The sequence below is a fragment of the Pan troglodytes genome, chromosome 11 (assembly GCF_028858775.2).
Source record: "Pan troglodytes isolate AG18354 chromosome 11, NHGRI_mPanTro3-v2.0_pri, whole genome shotgun sequence".
NCBI lineage: Eukaryota > Metazoa > Chordata > Mammalia > Primates > Hominidae > Pan > Pan troglodytes.
Genome location: NC_072409.2, coordinates 7,583,651 through 7,603,503, shown reverse-complemented (window position 1 = coordinate 7,603,503; position 19,853 = coordinate 7,583,651). Strand labels below are relative to the sequence as shown.

Here is a 19,853-nt window from a genome sequence, read left to right as displayed (position 1 = left end):
AAAACTAATTTTTTCTCCCAATTTTCTCTTCCTTTTTCTTTTTTCTGTCCCCCCCTTTCTCTTCCAGAAGCCCTTCAGCGGCCAGTAGCATCTGACTTTGAGCCTCAGGGTCTGAGTGAAGCCGCTCGTTGGAACTCCAAGGAAAACCTTCTCGCTGGACCCAGTGAAAATGACCCCAACCTTTTCGTTGCACTGTATGATTTTGTGGCCAGTGGAGATAACACTCTAAGCATAACTAAAGGTAAAAGGGTTGTGGGCAGCTAGTGGTGGTTGCAGGAGACAGAAATCTGGGAATTGCGGTTTGACCTGCCACCCTTTGCTCGTTAAAGGCGCAGCTTTGAAATCTGGACTGCAGGGATATCCAAAAGAACAACTGCATGTTTCTAAGGGAGTCAACTCTCCTTAGAGGAGTTCTTGTACAATAGCCCTGGGCAAAAACAGAACTTGCCCTATTTTTTATACTGAAAAGGACAGCTGAACAAAATACTGAACGCAATTTTTCCCCTAAGAAAAAGCATTATTTCCCTAAAATGTCTTATATTAGGAACAGAGCACTTGAATAAACATAATTGATTTATAAAAACTGAGGTTATACACTTACCTATCTGTTCAGTACAAACAGGAAGCTTCAAATATAAACGTGTATTCTCATACACTTATAAATGCATATCTTTATGTGGACTTGTTAAAATGAAATTGGTATTTAGGAATTTGGAGATTTTTAGTAGTTACACAAGAATCAATGAAAAAGAACAAAGCTGGTTTCCAAAGCTGATATGTCTGATTTGGTTCCTTTCTTCTCAGGTGAAAAGCTCCGGGTCTTAGGCTATAATCACAATGGGGAATGGTGTGAAGCCCAAACCAAAAATGGCCAAGGCTGGGTCCCAAGCAACTACATCACGCCAGTCAACAGTCTGGAGAAACACTCCTGGTACCATGGGCCTGTGTCCCGCAATGCTGCTGAGTATCTGCTGAGCAGCGGGATCAATGGCAGCTTCTTGGTGCGTGAGAGTGAGAGCAGTCCTGGCCAGAGGTCCATCTCGCTGAGATACGAAGGGAGGGTGTACCATTACAGGATCAACACTGCTTCTGATGGCAAGGTAGGGGACCCTTGGCAGGGGGCGCTGATGGGCCCAGGGCAGGGGAACCAGAGGTCCTGCTGTCGGATTGATAAATTATTGCAAGAAAGCTCAACCAAGAAGATGTTTAAAGAATCTTTCAGGTGGGAGTCATTCCATTAGCCTTATGAAGACCCTTTATTGAGGATCCGTTCTGTGATATTACAAGTTCCTGGGACCGGTATGATTCTCTTATTGTCTTGCTAGAGTTTTGTTGTTAGCAAGTTACTTAAAATAGGAGGAATATCTGTTGGGTTTTGGACACATTTTTTACAATAAGATTCTTCCTTTAAAAAAATATTTTATAATGATAGAAATCATCCCCAATGAGAAAAATTCAAATAATAGATAAGCTTTCTTAGAGCGAAAGACCACTTTACTATCCCCTCCCCCACAGACGCCTGGCACGTGGGCTTCTTCCTGCGGATGAACACATTCATGGAGAGGTGTGTGGACATACGTGCATACACGCATGCAGTTTTCAGTGAAAACCGGGATCAAACCCACAGCTTACCAAACCCAAAGTGTGGTGTTGTAAGGGAGGTGGCCTATATGATTTTGTGGTCTTCATATAAATAATCCTTAAGAGTCCATAAAGAGAAGGGAGGAGTTAACATTGACTGAGGTATTGCTATAATACCTGCATCTTTGCATTAAAGAAAGGGAGGCATAAAGAGATCTTGCCCGATGTCAACCTAGTGAGTCACTGATGGAATAGGCTTGGATCCCACAGTTTATTCTACTGCACCAGGCTGTAGTTGAGGTACAGTGTTGATAGGTGGTCCCGATGGTGTATGTTTGTTTGTTTGTTTTTGAGATGGAGTCTTGCCCTGTCACCCAGGCTGGAGTACAGTGGTGCAATCTTGGCTCACTGCAACCTCTGTCTGCTTCCCGTGCTCAAGTGATCCTCCCACCTTAGCCTTCCGAGTAGTTGGGACCACAGGCGCACACCACCATGCCCAGCTGTTTTTTGTTTGTTTGTTTGTTTGTTTGTTTTTTGTTTGTTTTGAGATGGCGTTTTCGCTCTCATTGCCCAAGCTGGAGTGCAATGGTGCGTTCTCGGCTTACTGCAACCTCCACCTCCCGGGTTCAAGCATTTCTCCTGCCTCAGCCTCCCAGGTAGCTGGGATTACAGGCATGCACCACCACGCCCAGCTAATTTTGTATTTTTAGTAGAGACAGGGTTTCATCATGTTGGTCAGGCTGGTCTCGAACTCCTGACCTCAGGTGATCCACCTGCCTCAGCATCCCAAAGTGCTGGGATTACAGGCGTGAGCCACCACGCCTGGCCGTTTTTGTATTTCCAGTAGAGACAGGGTCTCGCCATGTTGCCCAGGCTAGTCTCAAACTATTGAGCTCAAGCAATCTGCCCTCCTCGGCCTCCCAAAATGCTGGGATTACAGGCATGAGCCACTGTGCCCAGCCTATATTTTTTTAATAGTATGTAATGCATGCATATGGTTAAAAAAAATCAAAAGAACAAAATGAATTACAGTAAAAAGTAATCGTCTCCTAATTCACTTTTCCTGCCCAGAGGCAAGCACTGGTACTAGTTCCTTCTAGAGTTACCTAGACATAGATGGATGGTATATAGATGTTTATATGGATGTTTATATTCAAAAAGGCACGCAAATGATACATGCACGCGAATGCATCATGCTTCTCCCGTGTGATAATACACCTTCGAGATTGTTTTATGGCAACAGGTTTAGAGCTGCCTCATTCTTACCAGTGACTGTGTACCGTGGATGGACTGTCACTTATTTCAGTAGTCCCCTGCTGGTTGACTTTTAGGTTGTTTCCAATCTTTATTGTAAATAATGCTGATATGAGGTGGCTTTCAAACCTTTTCAAAAATCTGGGTCTGCTGTAAGAAAAACTCATTTTACATCACCACCCAGCCCTCACAATATAACAAAAGTTTCATGAAGTCTTACCTACCCTTACTGTATGTAACGCACTCTGATAGTTTGTATTTCATTCTGTTCTATTTCATTTTTTAAAAATTCTGGTTGTAATCCACTAAATTTATTTCATAGACTGACTAGTGGCCCATGGCCTGGTTTGAAAATGCGTTGCACGTGCTTCTTTATGTGGGTGTAAGTGTGTGCAGATAAGTTGCCAGAACTGACTGAAGGTTATGTGCATCGCCAGGTCACCCTCTATAGAAATTGTACAAATTTATTCTCCCACAAACAATCCATGAAAGGGCTTGTTTCCCCTTAACCCACACCAACAGTTTATTATTAGACATGTAAAAACACCTTTGTCACTCTGACTGGTAAAGAATGGCATCTCATTATGTTGAATATGCATGTGGCATATTTTGAGTCATCTTTATGCCATTGAGTAAATTCATCTTTTTCCTACATGTTAGAAATATACCAAGTGTATATGTGTATCTAGGCCTGTTGACCTCTCTGTTCTCTTCCATTGGTCTGTCTATCCATATGCCAGTACCAAACTTGTAATTGCTATAGCTTCATACCATGTTGTGGTATCTGATAGGCTAGTCCCCACTTACCTTTTTAACTTTTTTTTTTTTTTTGGCTGTCTTCACACATTCACTTGTACCATATGAACATACATATACTTCCTTTTTAATGTTCTTATTTTTCTTCACATCCCAAAGTCTTCTGGCTGAAGTCCTATTGCCCATATCTGATGCTTTCCACCACTGCAGAATTCTTTAGTACCAACACTGCAGTGTGCGTGATGGACAACAGAGCCTGTTATCCCTGTGTGACTAGACGTGGGCCTGTCAGCTTGCTTTTTGGGTTATTGTTCTTATCCCAGAGGTGGAGCTGCGTTCTTCCATTCTGAGGGATGTGCTTCAGGGCATTGGGCCCTTTGAAAGAGCCTTCAGACCACAAGGGTACCTTTCTAGTGAATCAGAACACCAGGGTGCACCGCCCATGGGGGGTGATTTTCTGGAGCAGACAGCTTGCTTCCCATCTGTGCTATTTATCCAAGGCAAGTCATGCTGCACCGAGATAGTCACTTGAGGTTTGCACCGAACAGGATAATGGTTTCTTTTCCCTAGAGCTGTTTAATCAGCAACCTTGGAACAGATGCAGGCAGGCATGATCTAGTGTGACAGCTCATTAGCTAGGGGTTGGTCTAAAATACTGTTCAAATGGGCAAGGAAAGGCCTGCGTATGGGATACGTGATTTGCAGAATTTGAGATTCATCCAAAGAGGGAGAATCTACCTAAGATGCCTCTGTCTAAAAGCTAGAGTGTGCCAGGTGAGTTTGTTTCATTCCAGGTAGAGCACAGGGAGCTCATGTGACCAGGCAGTGTCCACCATTGGGCAACACATCACACTTCCCTTGGCGTCTTGCCACCTCCCTCCCCGCCTGGCACAGACTCTCCCATCAGCCGTTTGGGCACCTGGGGACTTCTGAGCCCACAGCGTCATCCAGCAGACCGTCTGCGGAGGTTCCTTCCTGTGAGGGCCGCACTCAAGGGGGTGTGTTGGGTGGGATCGTATCGCTGGAATGAGTGAACATCGTTAGAGGGAGCTCCCACAGCTATGCGTGTGACCGTGTGGCTCGCCGCTGAAAAATGCTGCTCACATAGCAGAACTTTGATGCAATCCTTTTTGGATTTCTAAGGGGAAATTTTAAGACTGATGGGAGGAATAGGCTGGGGTTGAATAAGTTTGGTTCTTATTTTTAAATTAGCTCATCTTTAGAAAACAACTGAATTTAGAAGATTCTTCTGTAAGGCCCCAAAGGATTTCTTTCTGCCTCCCCGCTCTTGGCTCTTATTTGTGTCTCTCCTCGTGTTCTGAGCTTTTCAGCAGCCCTTGTGGGTCATCAGCCGAGGACCACCAGCTCGGGGCCCAGAGCTGGGGACTGGGAGTTATGAGCTGGACTCTTGAAGGGGCCAATACTAAACCGAGCCGTTGCCATTTCCTAGGAGCCTTGACAGGCTCAAACATCTCTGGGTACCCGGGGATTTGACTGTCATTGTTCTGATCCTTTCCCAAAGTTGTAACCCTCTGTTGACATAGCGGAATTGAAGATTGATTTTTCTTCACCACCTTCTGCCTAAAGTTCTTAGTTCTGAATGTGTCCACACCTCATTGACTTCTATGAGATGCCCCTGTCACGTTCCTCGATTCCTTCTAGTCCTTAATAGAGTCTTTCCTTTTCTTGAAAGAAATTTGCCCAGTTGACATTTATTTTCATCGTCTGCTGAAGTGACAGATCCAAGGCCCTAAGCTTCAGCAGAGTTGCAGGAAGGGACCCTTTACACAGCCTCTTAGATGTTTAAGGTTTACCCGCCCTGACAGTGGCTCAGCAGGCGTAGGCCTCCTGGTGAAAAGCCGAGCACATGGCTAACCTGCTCTGGTGGAGGGGCTTTGGACCGTTCTTGTGTACTGCGAGGCTTGCCTTCCTGCTGGTGTGTGAGCAGCTCTCGGGGGAACTTGCTTCCTGGCTGAGCAACCTGTAAACAGTATGTCTGAGGTGGGACTCCCGGGCCCAAAGCAGCCAAAGGTTGCACAAGTCTAAGCTCCGTTAGGCCTGTCAGTGTGGCTGTCAAAAGAAACACTGTTTCTTTTCTTTCTTTTTTTTTTTTTTTTTTTTTGAGACAGGCTGTCACCCAGGCTGGAGTACAGTGGCACAATCTCGGCTCATTGCAACCTGCGCCTCCCGGGTTCGAGCGATTCTCCTGCATCAGCCTCTCAAGTAGCTGAGACTACAGGTGCCCACCAGCATGCCCGGCTAATTTTTGTATTTTTAGTAGAGATGGGGTTTCACCATGTTGGCCAGGCTGGTTTCGAACGCCTGACCTCGTGATCTGCCCTCCCTGGCCTCCCAAAGTGCTGGGATTACAGGCGTGAGCCACTGCTCCTGGCAAAATGCTGTTTCTAAGCGTTTCTTTGACAAGTCGCATCCTTCAGGTTCATGCATGATTAGGGAGAGGCAGCAGCCCTGACTGAGCACCTGAGTGTTCATGGAACCAGGTGCATAGCATAATGACATGCCATTCATGACACTACTTTCTTCCCTGAACATGCCATGAATTCCTGATGATTACACAGTTCCCCAACAAATGCTGCTCAAAACCTGGAACTAATCAGAAGGAAGCACCAGCCTTGACTGTTAGTGGGACACGGGGAAGATGGCTGTGAACCGAATATGCAGTGCCTTTGGGGGAGAATGGTTTTAGTATTTAGTAAGTGTCAGTATGTAAGTTTTATGTTGAAAAATGAACTAAGTCACAACAAGGTCTATAAATTTAATTAATTGAAAAGGATAAAGTTGGGCCATTCAGTGAAACCTCCTGTAACTGAAGTCTCTAACACAGTAGCCAATGGGGGAATCAAATGAGCCCAAGAAGAAATTCTGCATAAACTAGGACTTAGGGGAGCCCTTAGCATTCCACATTGGAGTGAAGGAACCCGATCCGCCAGTTGGGGAACGCTCCTTTGAGGCCCGTGTGCTTCCTGCTCCGATGGGAGAGAGGGATAATGAGACTTGCTCCCAGGTGCCCTGCCCTGGAGCCCAGCAGGCCACACGGGCTCTTTGACTCTGTACTGTGCCAGTGATTTCCAAGATGGGAGTGGTGCTCTGATTGCAGGAATGTCTTCTTGGAATGGCTTTTCTCGCTTCTCTAGAGTCCTTGGTAGGGAGCACATCATCAGCTGAGCTAACCTGAGAACAGGGGTTGGAGCACTTGCCACCGGCAGTGAAGTAATCGGACAGCTGACAGACTTTTCCAGAGGGTCGGGGATTGGGAGCTGACCCCAGGTCCCGCTCCGTTTTCTTTGTGTGCAGCACTTGTGTTGGTGACCAGCACTGAAGAGAGTGCGTGGACGTCACCGTGTGGTTATGAAGCTAACGGCAGCCCTCAGCGGTGCCGACTTCCGCTCCCCGACACATTCCTGTGTGCACGTTCGTGGGTCTGAGCGTGACTCATGGTGTGTGTCCCTAGAGCAGTTCACTCAGAGGCTTCTCTTCCGTGCTCTCAAGAATAAAAGCAGGGCCGCCACATCCTGATAAGTCTTGCCATTCAGCGGTCCTGTCTTGCAGAGGGATAAGCCAGTGTCCCCAGGCCACAGTCCTTACACCTTGAGCAAGTTCCCCAGAGTGAAGCAATCTTTCTAGATAAGTTTTGCGTTTCTGAGAATTTTATTTTAGTGATATTGTTACCAAAAGATTGTAACCCCAAAATGTGTGCCTTTGGCTTGCCTGTTTTAGGAATTCACTTGTGTTATCTCCCCAAGCAAAACAAAAGAAAGAGAAACCTTCCTGTTGACGAATCCTTTTTACCTTCTTGAGAGTTGTCAATGGGACTAACTTGTATATTTCTTTGCTACCTTCTTTTAAAAACATTTTTCTTATTTACTATTACAGACGTATAGTAATGGTGCCTGACATAACCCACAGCCAAAGGCCTTGGCCTTGCTGTGTGTATTTCAGGCTTTTTCTTCCCTTTTCTTTTTTTTTAAGTAATAAGATATTACAGTTATAGCTGAAGCCTGATCCTGTTCCCTTTTCTCCCTCTCGTCCCAAGCATCACCACTGTCCCAAATCTGCTCCTTCTTCCCACATCTTTGCAGTTTGGGCAAGTCTTCTGAATGCCTAGTCATGATTTTAAGTCTTCTTTCCACCTTCAGTGATGGTTGGCTGCCCTGAGCAAGCCAGTAGATTCAGTTTTGTGCCTGGAGTCCAGATGTTTTATGTGGATTTTTCATGTGGAATTGTTTTTGGTAAGGAAGTATTCCCTTGCCACACCAATGAAAAGAGAAGAAAACAGGTAGCTGGCACCCGCTGCATTGTTGCTTTCTGCCAGCCTGCTCCTTCTCCTTCCTCTCCAGCTCTGTTGTGTCCAGATGCAAACTCTACATGCAGGGTTTGACCCTAGGTCCTCACCTGCTGTAGCTCTCACACGGGGACCGAATGCTCTTGTGTCGTAAATCCTTCCTTTTGCTTCCTTGTGTTGGATGTGTTTAGTGGTTTTCATCTTCTGATCACTATTTCATTCTAGGTTTATCCCTTTTAAATTATAAATTAAATGAATTCTTCACTTTTCCTACCAGCAACTACCCACCAAGTTCTACCATGTGTTAATTTAATCAACAGTTATTTATTGAGTACTTATTACATGTTGATTTCCTGTTCTCAACATTGGAATGAAAACAGCTTAGGGTTCTGCTTTCATGAAGCTTGCATGCTCTTAGGTGGAGACAGACAGTAATTAAGCAGATAAACAGGAAATTATGAGCTAGTAGTGGGTCCATTGCTGAGAAGTAAGACAGGTGGTAGGATGACCCGTGCCGTGTGATGACTTTAGATTGGGTGGTTGGGGAAGACTTCACGGACCTTAAAACTGGCCTTGGAACGGGAAGCGAGAACTGGGCACGGAAGATGAGGGAGTGGGAGATTTCAGGCAGAGGGAGCAGCAGCAGGTACAGAGGCCCTGAGGCCTTTTATTGTGTCTTTCTGCTTGAGCGAGTAACTTAGAGCACACGTAGAGAAAGACAGCAGAAGTGGCCTTCTAAACACTCTGTCCTGTGTGGAGAGCTGCTTATGTGAGATTTTGCTGTGCAGTGAATTAAGGCTCAGCCAAACTGGCTCACGTGAGCTCTTTGAGCTTGCCTGTCTCTGTGGGCTGAAGGCTGTTCCCTGTTTCCTTCAGCTCTACGTCTCCTCCGAGAGCCGCTTCAACACCCTGGCCGAGTTGGTTCATCATCATTCAACGGTGGCCGACGGGCTCATCACCACGCTCCATTATCCAGCCCCAAAGCGCAACAAGCCCACTGTCTACGGTGTGTCCCCCAACTACGACAAGTGGGAGATGGAACGCACGGACATCACCATGAAGCACAAGCTGGGTGGGGGCCAGTACGGGGAGGTGTACGAGGGTGTGTGGAAGAAATACAGCCTGACGGTGGCCGTGAAGACCTTGAAGGTAGGCTGGGACTGCCGGGGGTGCCCAGGGTACGTGGGGCAAGGCGTCTGCTGGCATTAGGTGATGCATCTGCCCGGAAGTCTACCTCCTGCCTGCTGTCCGAGGGCTTCATTGGCGCCACGGAATTGACTTTTCCGTCTTATATCATCCTTGTGTCTTTGTAGGAGTGGAATCATTCTCATAGTCCGAGTGTGTTTCCACGTATGGTGAGAGCTGACAAGCATGGAGGGGTTTTGGTGTAAAAAGATTAGTCATTTGGAGAGGTTTTCTCATTTTATGGCAAGGTTCTTTTAAAGCCGTGGATTTCCATGCTGTTCGTGCGGCATGGAGATCACTTCCTACCGAGAGTTAAGGAGGAAAAAAAGATCTCTGAGTTTTGAAAGAAGATTTAACCAAAATGCATTTGACTCTTCTGTGGATTTTTGTTGGCTGATTTGGACGCAGGTGCCCTGGGCATCCCCAGTGGGTTCCAATTCTGCAGCTGCCCAGACTCCTGCAGGCAGAGGTGGAAGTGTCCCCGCTAGAAAGGCATCCAGGAAACTCGCTTTTGACCAACTCAGATACAGTCTGGTCTTTCTTGTTAACTGGGACTTTACCCTCTCCACTAATGAATAGTGTTTGTAGTTTCCAGGCAGGTTTTTTTCTTCTTTTGAAGTTCTTTGAAACCCTTAGGACTCCAAGGGAAGGAAGTTTTCATTTTCAGCCCTTTGCATTCTTCAAAATGTGATCCAGGCTTTTCCCTGTGGCGAGGGTGTCCCCTAGTGTTGACTTACATTATTTCCACTTGTTTTAAATGAACTTTGATTACCTTGACCTGTGCACAGAAATCAAGAGAGGCAGCCCCTTTTTAGAGCTGTTAGAAAAGAACTGAAACATCCACCTCTGGGAAAAATAGAGTTTAGTTTGTGCATGTGTCTCAGAAGTCAGGTGCACACATTGAGACTGGTGCAGCCACATGCCTGCCTTTTAGGGACTTTCTAACTGACCTGAGGCCTTCACCCAAGGCATAGTGAAATGGGAAGTATGATTTCTGACTGGTATAAAGTGGCTGCTTTAGAGAAAAGATCACATTCTTTAGTCCTAGAAACCAAAGGTGGCTTCCTGATGCTCTTATTCAACACGTGCCTGTCTTTGAGGCAGGACTGGCACTGGTGTGGGGGCGTGGTTTGGGGTTACCTTAAGGACCCTGGATATTTCTCAGATAGGACTTTTTCTTTTCTTTTTTTGAGACGGAGTCTTACTCTGTTGCCTAGGCTGGAGTGCAGTGGCATGATCTCAGCTCACTGCAACCTCCGCCTCCCCAAATTGGCGATTCTCCTTCCTCAGCCTCACGAGTAGCTGGGATTACAGGCACCCGCCACCACACCCAGCTAATTTTTGTATTTTTAGTAGAGATGGGGTTTCGCTGTGTTGGCCTGGCTGGTCTCGAACTCCTGACCTCAAGTGGTCTGCCTACCTCAGCCTCCCAGAGTGCTGGGATTATAGGCATGAGCCACCACACCCGGTCCTGGACTTTTTCTTAATTGAATAAATATTTATCAAGTTCTTCACTGCTATTTCACGGTTCCTGGGCTCAACACTGGATTAGAAAATGAATGGGACAGAGTTCTTCACCTGAGACATGGGGTGGTCCAGGTAGTAGGAGGAAGAAGGATTGCAGCGCAGCAGTCCTCGGGACACCACCAGGGGGTGAACGAAGGAGGGACGGGAGAGCTATGCAGGTGCCCCAGCTCCTTGGGTTGCGCAGGGTTGAAGACCAGACCCAAGAAATGGGGCCTTGACCAGCTCAGCAAACTGAGAAAGGCCTAGATTTCAGCACACTTTTTACCAGGATTTGTAAAATGAAGGAAGATTCCAAGCGCAAAATACACTAGATTTCAACCAGTAAAAGCTTGTCTGAAAACTTCCAAGATCAGGTTGTACAACTTGACATTTGAGGAAACGCTACTTCAGTAGATGGTGCTGTGGCATTGTTTTCGGAACAACTGAAGGAGGAGACTCCAGAGGAGGGTACCTGCTGGAGACCTGTGTGGTTTGTGGGGTGGGTTTCTTACATCACTGAATCTAAAGTGGGTGCCTTTCAGAATGTGCTTTGCTAATAATGTGTTACTCTGCTTTTAATTATACTTCTAATAATTTTTCCCAAGAGCCTAATTAACTTACGATCTCACAGTTGGTAAAGAATTACAGGATGTCATTGCATGGATTTCTGTGGGCAGTCACCCGGAGTGGTATCTGATTAGGGAAAAGGCAGTATGTCCCTTTCTGGAAGTGTGTTAACTGAAAATACGGCACTAAGCAACTGCTAAATAAATTAGCCCTCCTTCCTCCTGGCCGTGCGCAGAAACATCCCTGCAGTATGTTGCCTATTTGTCAAATAAGATTAGTGTAAATATTGGGCATTTACCTTTGCTATAGAAGCTGAAATTGCCAGGCACGGTGGCTTACGCCTGTAATCCCAGCACTTTGGAAGGCCAAGGCTGGTGGATTGCTTGAGCCCAGGAGTTAAAGACCAGCCTGGGCAACATGGCAAAACTCTGCCTCTACAAAAAATACCAAAAAAAATTAGCCAGGCGTGGTGGTGCATGTGTATTCCTAGCTACTTGGGAGGCTGACATGGGAGGATTACCTGAGCCCGGGAGGTTGAGGCTGCAGTGAGCTGTAATCATGCCACTGCACTCCTACCTGGGCAGCAGAGTGAGACCCTGTCTCCAAAAAAAAAAAAAAAAAAAAAAAAAAAAGCTGAAATCCTTGAGTGGATTCTAAATCATGGCAGTGGCTAACATTCAGCTTCATCGTGCCCTTGCTGTGTGCCTGGCAGAGACCTCTGTGCTTACTACATGTTGCAGCTCATTGAATCCCCACAACCTTAAGATCCTTCCAGGTTGAGCATCCCGGACCCTAAAATCCCAAATCCTAAATGCTCCCAAATCCAAAACTTTTTGAGCACCGGCATGCAGCTCAGAGGAAATGCATACTGGAACATTTCAGATTTTGGATTTTCTAATTTGGAGTGTTCATCTGGTAATATAGTGTGGATATTCCCAAATCTGCAAAGATCTGAGCTCCGAAACACTTGTAGCCCCAAGCCTTTCAGTTAAGGGACATTCACCCTGTATCAACATTTTAATGCTGAGAAAATGGAAGAGAGAGAGGTTAAGTGACTGACCTGGCATCACACAGCCAGGAGTGGCAGCATCAGGATTTGAACCCGGGCACTCAGCTCCAAAGCTCAGCTCTTCTTTTTTTAAATTGAACCCAGATTCTTATTTCTCAAATACCATAAAATACTTACATAAGCCACAGTTATGCCTTTTAAAAAAAAATCACCTTTTCCCCCACTCTCCCATTTACTTCCTTTGCAGGTTGTGGCTACGATCTACCTTCCTCTTCAAAACCCTTGAAAAATCCTTGCAGCCTTGCCCAAGCGTCCTTCCCTCAGCTGATTTTTGGGCCTCAGTTTCCTCCCATCCAGCCTGTTTCCTATCGCTGGCTTCTCCAAGGGCAGAGCCAGAGTCCTCCTTTGCCAGCAGGGGGAGCAAGGGCCTACTTTTAACCGCAACTCCATAATGAACAAGTCAAGCAGCCTTGGGTCATATACCTTCCAGGCAGAAGGAAGACAGAAGAGAACAGGAAAAAAGCAGGACACTAGGCTGACCCCTGCAGATGGGAAGCTGGAATTACAGCAAAGGCTCATTGATTGGGAACTGCACCCTTGGATTTTGATAGTATTGGGCAGGACATAGTCTTGCTATCTGTGTTAAAGGGAGGACGTGCTTAAGAAAACCAACAGTCAAGTACAAGAAGCTCTAATTTTTTTTTTTTTTTTTTTTTTTTTGAGACGGAGTCTCGCTCTGTCGCCCAGGCTGGAGTGCAGTGGCGCGATCTCAGCTCACTGCAAGCTCCGCCTCCCGGGTTCACGCCATTCTCCTGCCTCAGCCTCCCGAGTAGCTGGGACTACAGGCGCCCGCTACCACGCCCGGCTAATTTTTTGTATTTTTATTAGAGACGGGGTTTCATTGTGTTAGCCAGGATGGTCTCGATCTCCTGACCTCGTGATCCGCCCGCCTCGGCCTCCCAAAGTGCTGGGATTACAGGCGTGAGCCACCGCGCCCGGCCTCTAGCTCTAATTTTTTTGAGGTGGGGGAACGGGGTCTCACTGTGTTGCCCAGCTGGCCTCAGACTCCTGGCTCAAGCAGTCCTCCCACCTCAGCCTCCTGAGTAGCAGGGATCACAGGCTTGTGCCACTGTGCCCAGCTAAGAGGCTGCAATTTTTAAATGAACTGTATTCAGAGTTTGTACACCAGTGTCTTTTTTTTCTATGAATCAGTTCTCTAAGTAATAGAATTTGGAAAAGACCGCTGGTGATCTAGCTGTGGCATTTAGATTGACTCATGAGCTAACTGACAAATGTACTACTTAAACAGTGGAAAATAATGTACAGGATATATTTTTTTGAATAGGTTGTCCCACCCTCGAGTTCTGTGTCTTTCCTGAGTCCGCATATGTGAACCTTGTTTTAACCAGGTGACAGCATCCCATAGGCACGGATCTCTGTCTTCTGTTGTCCACATCATGTGTCTTGGCAGTTGTTCCTTACTGATATACATAAGGTTGTCTTGTTTTTGTATGGATATATTTTCACATGTACCAGTGTTCAGTGGGCCTTTGTCTTATTTCCAATATTTTGCTGTTCTAAACAGCAGCACAGGGATTCCCCTCATTTGCATGTATGTGAAACTATCCTGGTGGGTCCGCTTCCAGAAACTACTGGATCAGGGACCATGTGCACTTATGGCCTTGACCATACTGCCAAAGTACCTTCCAAGGAGTTTGTGTCATCAATTTGCACTCCCCAGTGGTGGTGAGAGAGTGCCTGTTTCCTCCACCCAGCACAGTGTGTTTCGGTTTTATTTCTCCCAGGAAATGGGTGTTAGTTGGGGAGCTCCAGAAAGAAGCCGAGAAGAAGGGCAGTCGTACCCTTGGCAGTTGCACGCAGTGGCTCTCTGGCCGCACAAGGAGGGCTCGGAGCCTGCTGTTGCCAGGTTGCACTTGCTCTTGCAAGACAGGCATTCCTTGCAGTGGGTTCTCCGCTGGCCAGGGAGATGAGTTCTGGGGGCTCCTCTGCGAGGTGTTCTCTCATGGGCTTTCCCCTCGAGCTTCAAGTCCCATCTCTGGAGTGTGAATCGCCTTCCTCAGCCTAACTCTGTCCCTCCAGTGGTTTTTTGTTTTTTTTTTTTGCTTTTTGTTTTTGTTTTTGTTTTTTTGAGACAGAGTCTTACTCTGTCACCCAGGCTGGAGTATAGTGGCGTGATCTCGGCTCACTGCAAGCTCCACCTCCCGGGTTCAAGCAATTATCCTGCCTCAGCCTCCCGAGTAGCTGGGACTACAGGTGCCTGTCACCACGCCGGCTAATTTTTTGTATTAGTAGAGACAGGGTTTCACCATGTTAGCCAGGATGGTCTCGATCTCCTGACTTCATGATCTGCCCTCCTCGGCCTCCCAAAGTGCTGGGATTACAGGCGTGAGCCACCACACCTGGCAGTCTCTTCAATGTATTTAGCCGTGTTGATCCTGATTCATCTGATGGGTGAAGGAATATTGGAAATAAGGATAATCCCTGTGGTGTTTCACTGTGCCTGTAACCTCTCTCACCTAGCATTTGGTTAACCAGAAACAGATGTGGAAACTGATCTATCTGTAGATAATGGCCCTGCTCAGGGAGGGGGTCCCTGCTGAGAGCGAGACATTGAAAGCCTGCTACACAGAAACTGCTGGAAGGCCAAGCCATTTCTTTTTTCTTTTTCTTTTTCTTTTTTTTTTCAGACAGAGTTTTGCCCAGTAGCTCAGGCTGGAGTGCAGTGGCATGATCTCAGTTCACTGCAACGGCCTCCCGGGTTCAGGCAATTCTTCTGCCTCAGCCTCCCGAGTAGCTGGCATTACAGACTCCTGCCACCACGCCCGGCTAATTTTTGCATTTTTAGTAGAGACGCGGTTTCACCATGTGGCCAGGCTGGTCTCGAACTCCTGGCCTCAAGTTATCTGCCTGTCTCGGCCCCCTAGAGAGGCCAAGCCATTTTTAAAAACAGTGTTCTTTTTCATGCTGTAGAATACCTGTGCTTGGGGGTGAGCAAAAAGGAGGAAACTGATTAGAAAATACCTATGAGGGCCGGGTGCAGTGGTTCATGCCTGTAATCCCAGCACTCTGGGAGGCCGAGGAGGGCGGATCACAAGGTCAGGAGATCAAGACCATCCTGGTTGACATGGTGAAACCCCGTCTCTACTAATAATACAGAAAATTAGCTGGGCGTGGTGGCGGGTGCCTGTAGTCCCAGCTACTCGGGAGGCTGAGGCAGGAGAATGGTGTGAACCTGGGAGGCGGAGCTTGCAGTGAGCCGAGATCGCGCCACTGCACTCTAGCCTGGGCGACAGAGCAAGACTCCGTCTCAAAAAAAAAAGAAAATACCTGTGAGATGTTGAGTCTGGGAGAATGTATCTGTGAGAAGACAAACAACCCTAGTATTCATTAAAGAACCAGCCTTTGTTTTCTACAAGCTATCTGTTCAGTCTACTCAGGAATAGAGATAAACTGCCTTAATAGTAATAAAAGCAAGCACCGCTGAGTGAGTGCTGGCCTCATTCCAGGAATTGCTCTTGGCACTCTGTGCACAAGGGAGATACTGACATTCTTTCTGTTGTGCAGATGAGAAAACAGGCTCAGAGAAGGTGAGTAACTTACCATGGTCACACAGCAGCAGAGCTAGGTCAGTATAATCCACAAGTCATTCTCTTAACCGCTCCGCCATACCGCCCAGAATGTTCATCTGCATCTGGGCCAGCCTCGTCAGTCTGTGCAAAGAGGCCAGTTGACCCATCTCCCTCCCTAACAAGCACAGAAGAGACCAGGCTGAAAATTCATAGCTTTCACTCAAAGTGTTCCCTTCACCCTCATTCATCCGAGTTAGTTTTTTTTTACTATATAAAGAGAATCTTCTTCAGCAAAATGATAGGAATTTTTTTAATGAAAGTAAAGGAATGTCACAGAATTGCGTCAGGGATATTTCCAGTTTAACACAACTACAAACGTAGGCTGTTTTGTTGTTGTTGTTTTGGTTTTCTATTTTGAGATGAAGTCTCACTCTGTCGCCCAGGCTGAAGTGCAGTGGTGCGATCTTGGCTCACTGCAACCTCCTCCTCCCGAATTCAAGTGATTCTCCTGCCTCAGCCTCCTGAGTAGCTGGAACTACAGGCATGTGCTACCACGCCTGGCTAATTTTTGTATTTTTAGTAGAGATGGGGTTTCACCATGTTGACCAGGTTGTTCCGGAACTCAGGTGATCCACCTTGGCCTCCCAAAGTGTTGGGATTACAGGCATGAGCCACCACACTCGGCCAGCTGTGGTTAATAGTTAAAATTATAAATTGGACAAGGTCTGATTCCAGCAGGGGGAGACAAATTCACATTGATTTTTCTATAAGAAAAGGAATTATTTGTACTTTCCTCCCTTGTGTGTTTGTGTGTATGTAAGAGAGACAGATGAGAAGAGGGCTGTCTTTAAGAGCCATGTTCCTTTTGCATCTACCTGCCTCTCAAGATTATTACATGGGTCTTTTAGAAGAGGGTCAGTAGCTATAAAAGCAAATGATATTTATGAAATGATTTCATTGTATGTGGTTTATTATGTAGTCTTCAAAACAGAAGAACCCCACTTGCTTCGAAAGCTTCCTTTGAGAGCTACTTTTTAACCATATTGTGGATCAAGCAAGATTCTTAAAGCCCCAGTCCTGTACGTGAGCAGCATTGAATCCCCGGATACTGGCAGAAGTTCACTGTCCAGCCTTTGACATTAGCATGTCACCCTGGTAAATCAGAGCACTCCATGCCAAAAAACAGCATGGTCTGCTGAGCACGTTAAGGAGCAGAGAGGGCTCAGAAGAATTAAACGGCCAATGGGGTGGTTACAGAGGTGAGCTCTTTCCCCCTCGGACAGCTTGGCATGGAGAGGTTTAATTGACATTAAGAGCAGCTCACCATTTTTAAAGAGCGATAAATTGTTTCCAAGTTTCAGCCTCACGGAGCCCTGAGCTAAGAGATAATGGGCTGACACATAGCCTCATTGGTCACGCTTCACTTGTAAACAGGATTGGCCAAAGCAAGAAGGCTGTAAGTAAAGGTTGGCCCGTCCTCTGGAAGCCTCCCCCACAGCAGGGTGAGGAACTAGGGCAGCCATAGCAAGCAGGACCATCAGGACACGGTGTCTCCCAAACGGGCCGGAACATACAAGGTTCTACGTTTAATAGAAAGTTGATCAAGCCTTCCTCTTTGGGGAGCCTAATTTTTAAGCCATTCACTCTCTGTTCCCCTGCAGTCTTTTCTCTCCAAACTCTGTTGAAACTTGGAGGCATCTCGCTTCCTCCTTTGGCCTTTGTAGCCAGGTTTTCACAGCAAACAGACCGTATCATTTAACACCCACCTGCTTCTTGTTCTGATAGTCAGTTCAGTAGACAGTAGCATTTTTTAAGTCAAAAAGAGGCTTAGTGATGTAGGCCAAGGTCAAGGCTCTGTGTCATGGGGCTCTCCCCAGGGCTCAGTGCCACGGCACTTCAGACTTGACCCCAGACTGAAAAGATGAGAGGACCTGTAGAAGTCACGGCCTGTCTGTCCTGGGCCCATGCTCCTATCTTTTTCTCCCCCTTGGCATTTAGATACCATGGACTTGTTAAAATGTGACATGTACTGATGATCCTTATGAATTTGTTGGTAGGGGAGCTGCTGGTGAGGATTATTTTAGACTGTGAGTAATTGACCTGACAGACAGTGATGACTGCTTCATTAAGAGCCCACGACCACGTGCCAGAATAGTTCAGCATCCTCTGTTGCTACTGTACTTTGAGACATCATTCTTCTTTGTGATGCAATACCTCTTTCTTGTCATGAGGGTCTCTTCCCTTAAATCAGGTACATTTCAGATTCTTCAGGTGATGTTTTTTAGGCTGAGTGTGTTAGCACCCCTTGGAAACCAGGTTCCCTGGGGAAAGTGTGCCACGTTTGTGGTGTTTGCCCGTATAGCTCTCCCACACCCCCACGAGCTCCAAGAGGTGGGGAAGCACATGTGGCCTGCCTAGCAGGCACCAGAAGCAGGTTGTCGGCACATGCAAGCCAGCTTTGCCCTGTTGCCCTGGGGGAGAATTGAAAAGTTTGGCCCCAAAGGGGAAAATTCTTTCTGCCATCAAGTTGCTGGTCAGCTGTCATGGAACCTGTCTGCAACAATGTGGCTGTCACAAAACGCAGCCCAGGACGAGTATGCGCTGAAGCTCCATTTTGCATTAACCATTCAAGTACTTACCCACTGAAAAGCACTTCCTGAAATAATTTCACCTTCGTTTTTTTCCTTCTGCAGGAGGACACCATGGAGGTGGAAGAGTTCTTGAAAGAAGCTGCAGTCATGAAAGAGATCAAACACCCTAACCTGGTGCAGCTCCTTGGTGAGTAAGCCCGGGGCTCTGAAGAGAGGGTCTCGCACCGCACCCCCAGGGTGACACAGGCGCTGGGGAAGATGCACGGGCGGCTCACTGCACAAAACCTCGTTGGAACATTTGTGCTCTGCCGACGTTCAGCCGCGGGTAAAATGAGGCCTGTATGGGATGGGTGTGTGCGTGTGTGCACATATGCACATGTATGTATGAGAGGGAGAATGTGATTATTTTAAGTGGATACCTAAAAGCAGTCAAATGCAAATCTGAAATTAGTTTCTGAAACTTGGGCATTTTCCAGAGTTTTCTGACTGAAGTGATTCTGTAAGTAGACACATAACCATCAGACGTAACCATTCGGGGGTAAACTGACGGTGGTGAAGGTCATTTGAGGTGGGGCCAGGTCTGCTTCTGAATTCTGTGGCAGCCTCTCCCTGCATAAATTCAAGTTCACTGGCTTGAGAAGAAGAAAAGAGCCTGGCCATGCCCCTCCCACACGAGCACAGTCTCAGGACGCAGGTGCTTGGGACCATGTTGGAAGTTGGGCCCAGGACTGAGGAGCAGAGTCAGAATCCTTCAGAAGGCTTTTTCTTTAGACAGTTGTTTGTTCAGTCGGGAGCGGAGCCACGTGTTGAAGTCCTCGTTGTCTTGTTGGCAGGGGTCTGCACCCGGGAGCCCCCGTTCTATATCATCACTGAGTTCATGACCTACGGGAACCTCCTGGACTACCTGAGGGAGTGCAACCGGCAGGAGGTGAACGCCGTGGTGCTGCTGTACATGGCCACTCAGATCTCGTCAGCCATGGAGTACCTGGAGAAGAAAAACTTCATCCACAGGTAGGGGCCTGGCCAGGCAGCCTGCGCCACGGAGTCACAGGGCGTGGAGCCGGGCAGCCTTTTACAAAAAGCCCCAGCCTAGGAGGTCTCAGGGCGCAGCTTCTAACCTCAGTGCTGGCAACACATTGGACCTTGGAACAAAGGCAAACACTAGGCTCCTGGCAAAGCCAGCTTTGGGCATGCATCCAGGGCTAAATTCAGCCAGGCCTAGACTCTGGACCAGTGGAGCAGCTAATCCCCGGAGTAAGAAATATTTCATTTTTGAACCATTTTGGGCTAAGTGGAATATTAAATGAAGTTCATAAAAGGCGTCCTTCCTAATAATCACAGCCCCCTCTGAAAGAGAGTACTCATTGTTCCTCCGGGGCCAGCGCCCAGCAGTAATGGCCTCGTCCTGGGAGCCGCTGGCATTGCTTTTACACAAATTCATGGGAACAACCAGTACACGGCTTTTGTTTTTTAGTGTGTGTGTTTTTTTTTCCTGCTTTCTCTTTATTATC

At 47.0% G+C, this 19,853-nt stretch overlaps 1 protein-coding gene across 3 annotated transcripts in view; it reads left to right on the top strand.

Annotated features, from left to right (window-relative positions):
- ABL1 (ABL proto-oncogene 1, non-receptor tyrosine kinase) overlaps positions 1–19,853 on the top strand; it is a 171,156-nt gene that overhangs the window by 137,171 nt on the left and 14,132 nt on the right. For all 3 annotated transcript variants that reach the window (XM_016961878.4, XM_016961879.4, XM_016961880.4), the window contains 5 exons: positions 68–241; positions 805–1,100; positions 8,771–9,043; positions 18,445–18,529; positions 19,176–19,353. In XM_016961878.4, the coding sequence (XP_016817367.3) occupies positions 68–241; positions 805–1,100; positions 8,771–9,043; positions 18,445–18,529; positions 19,176–19,353 (1,006 nt within the window). The remainder of the gene's footprint in view (positions 1–67; positions 242–804; positions 1,101–8,770; positions 9,044–18,444; positions 18,530–19,175; positions 19,354–19,853) is intronic.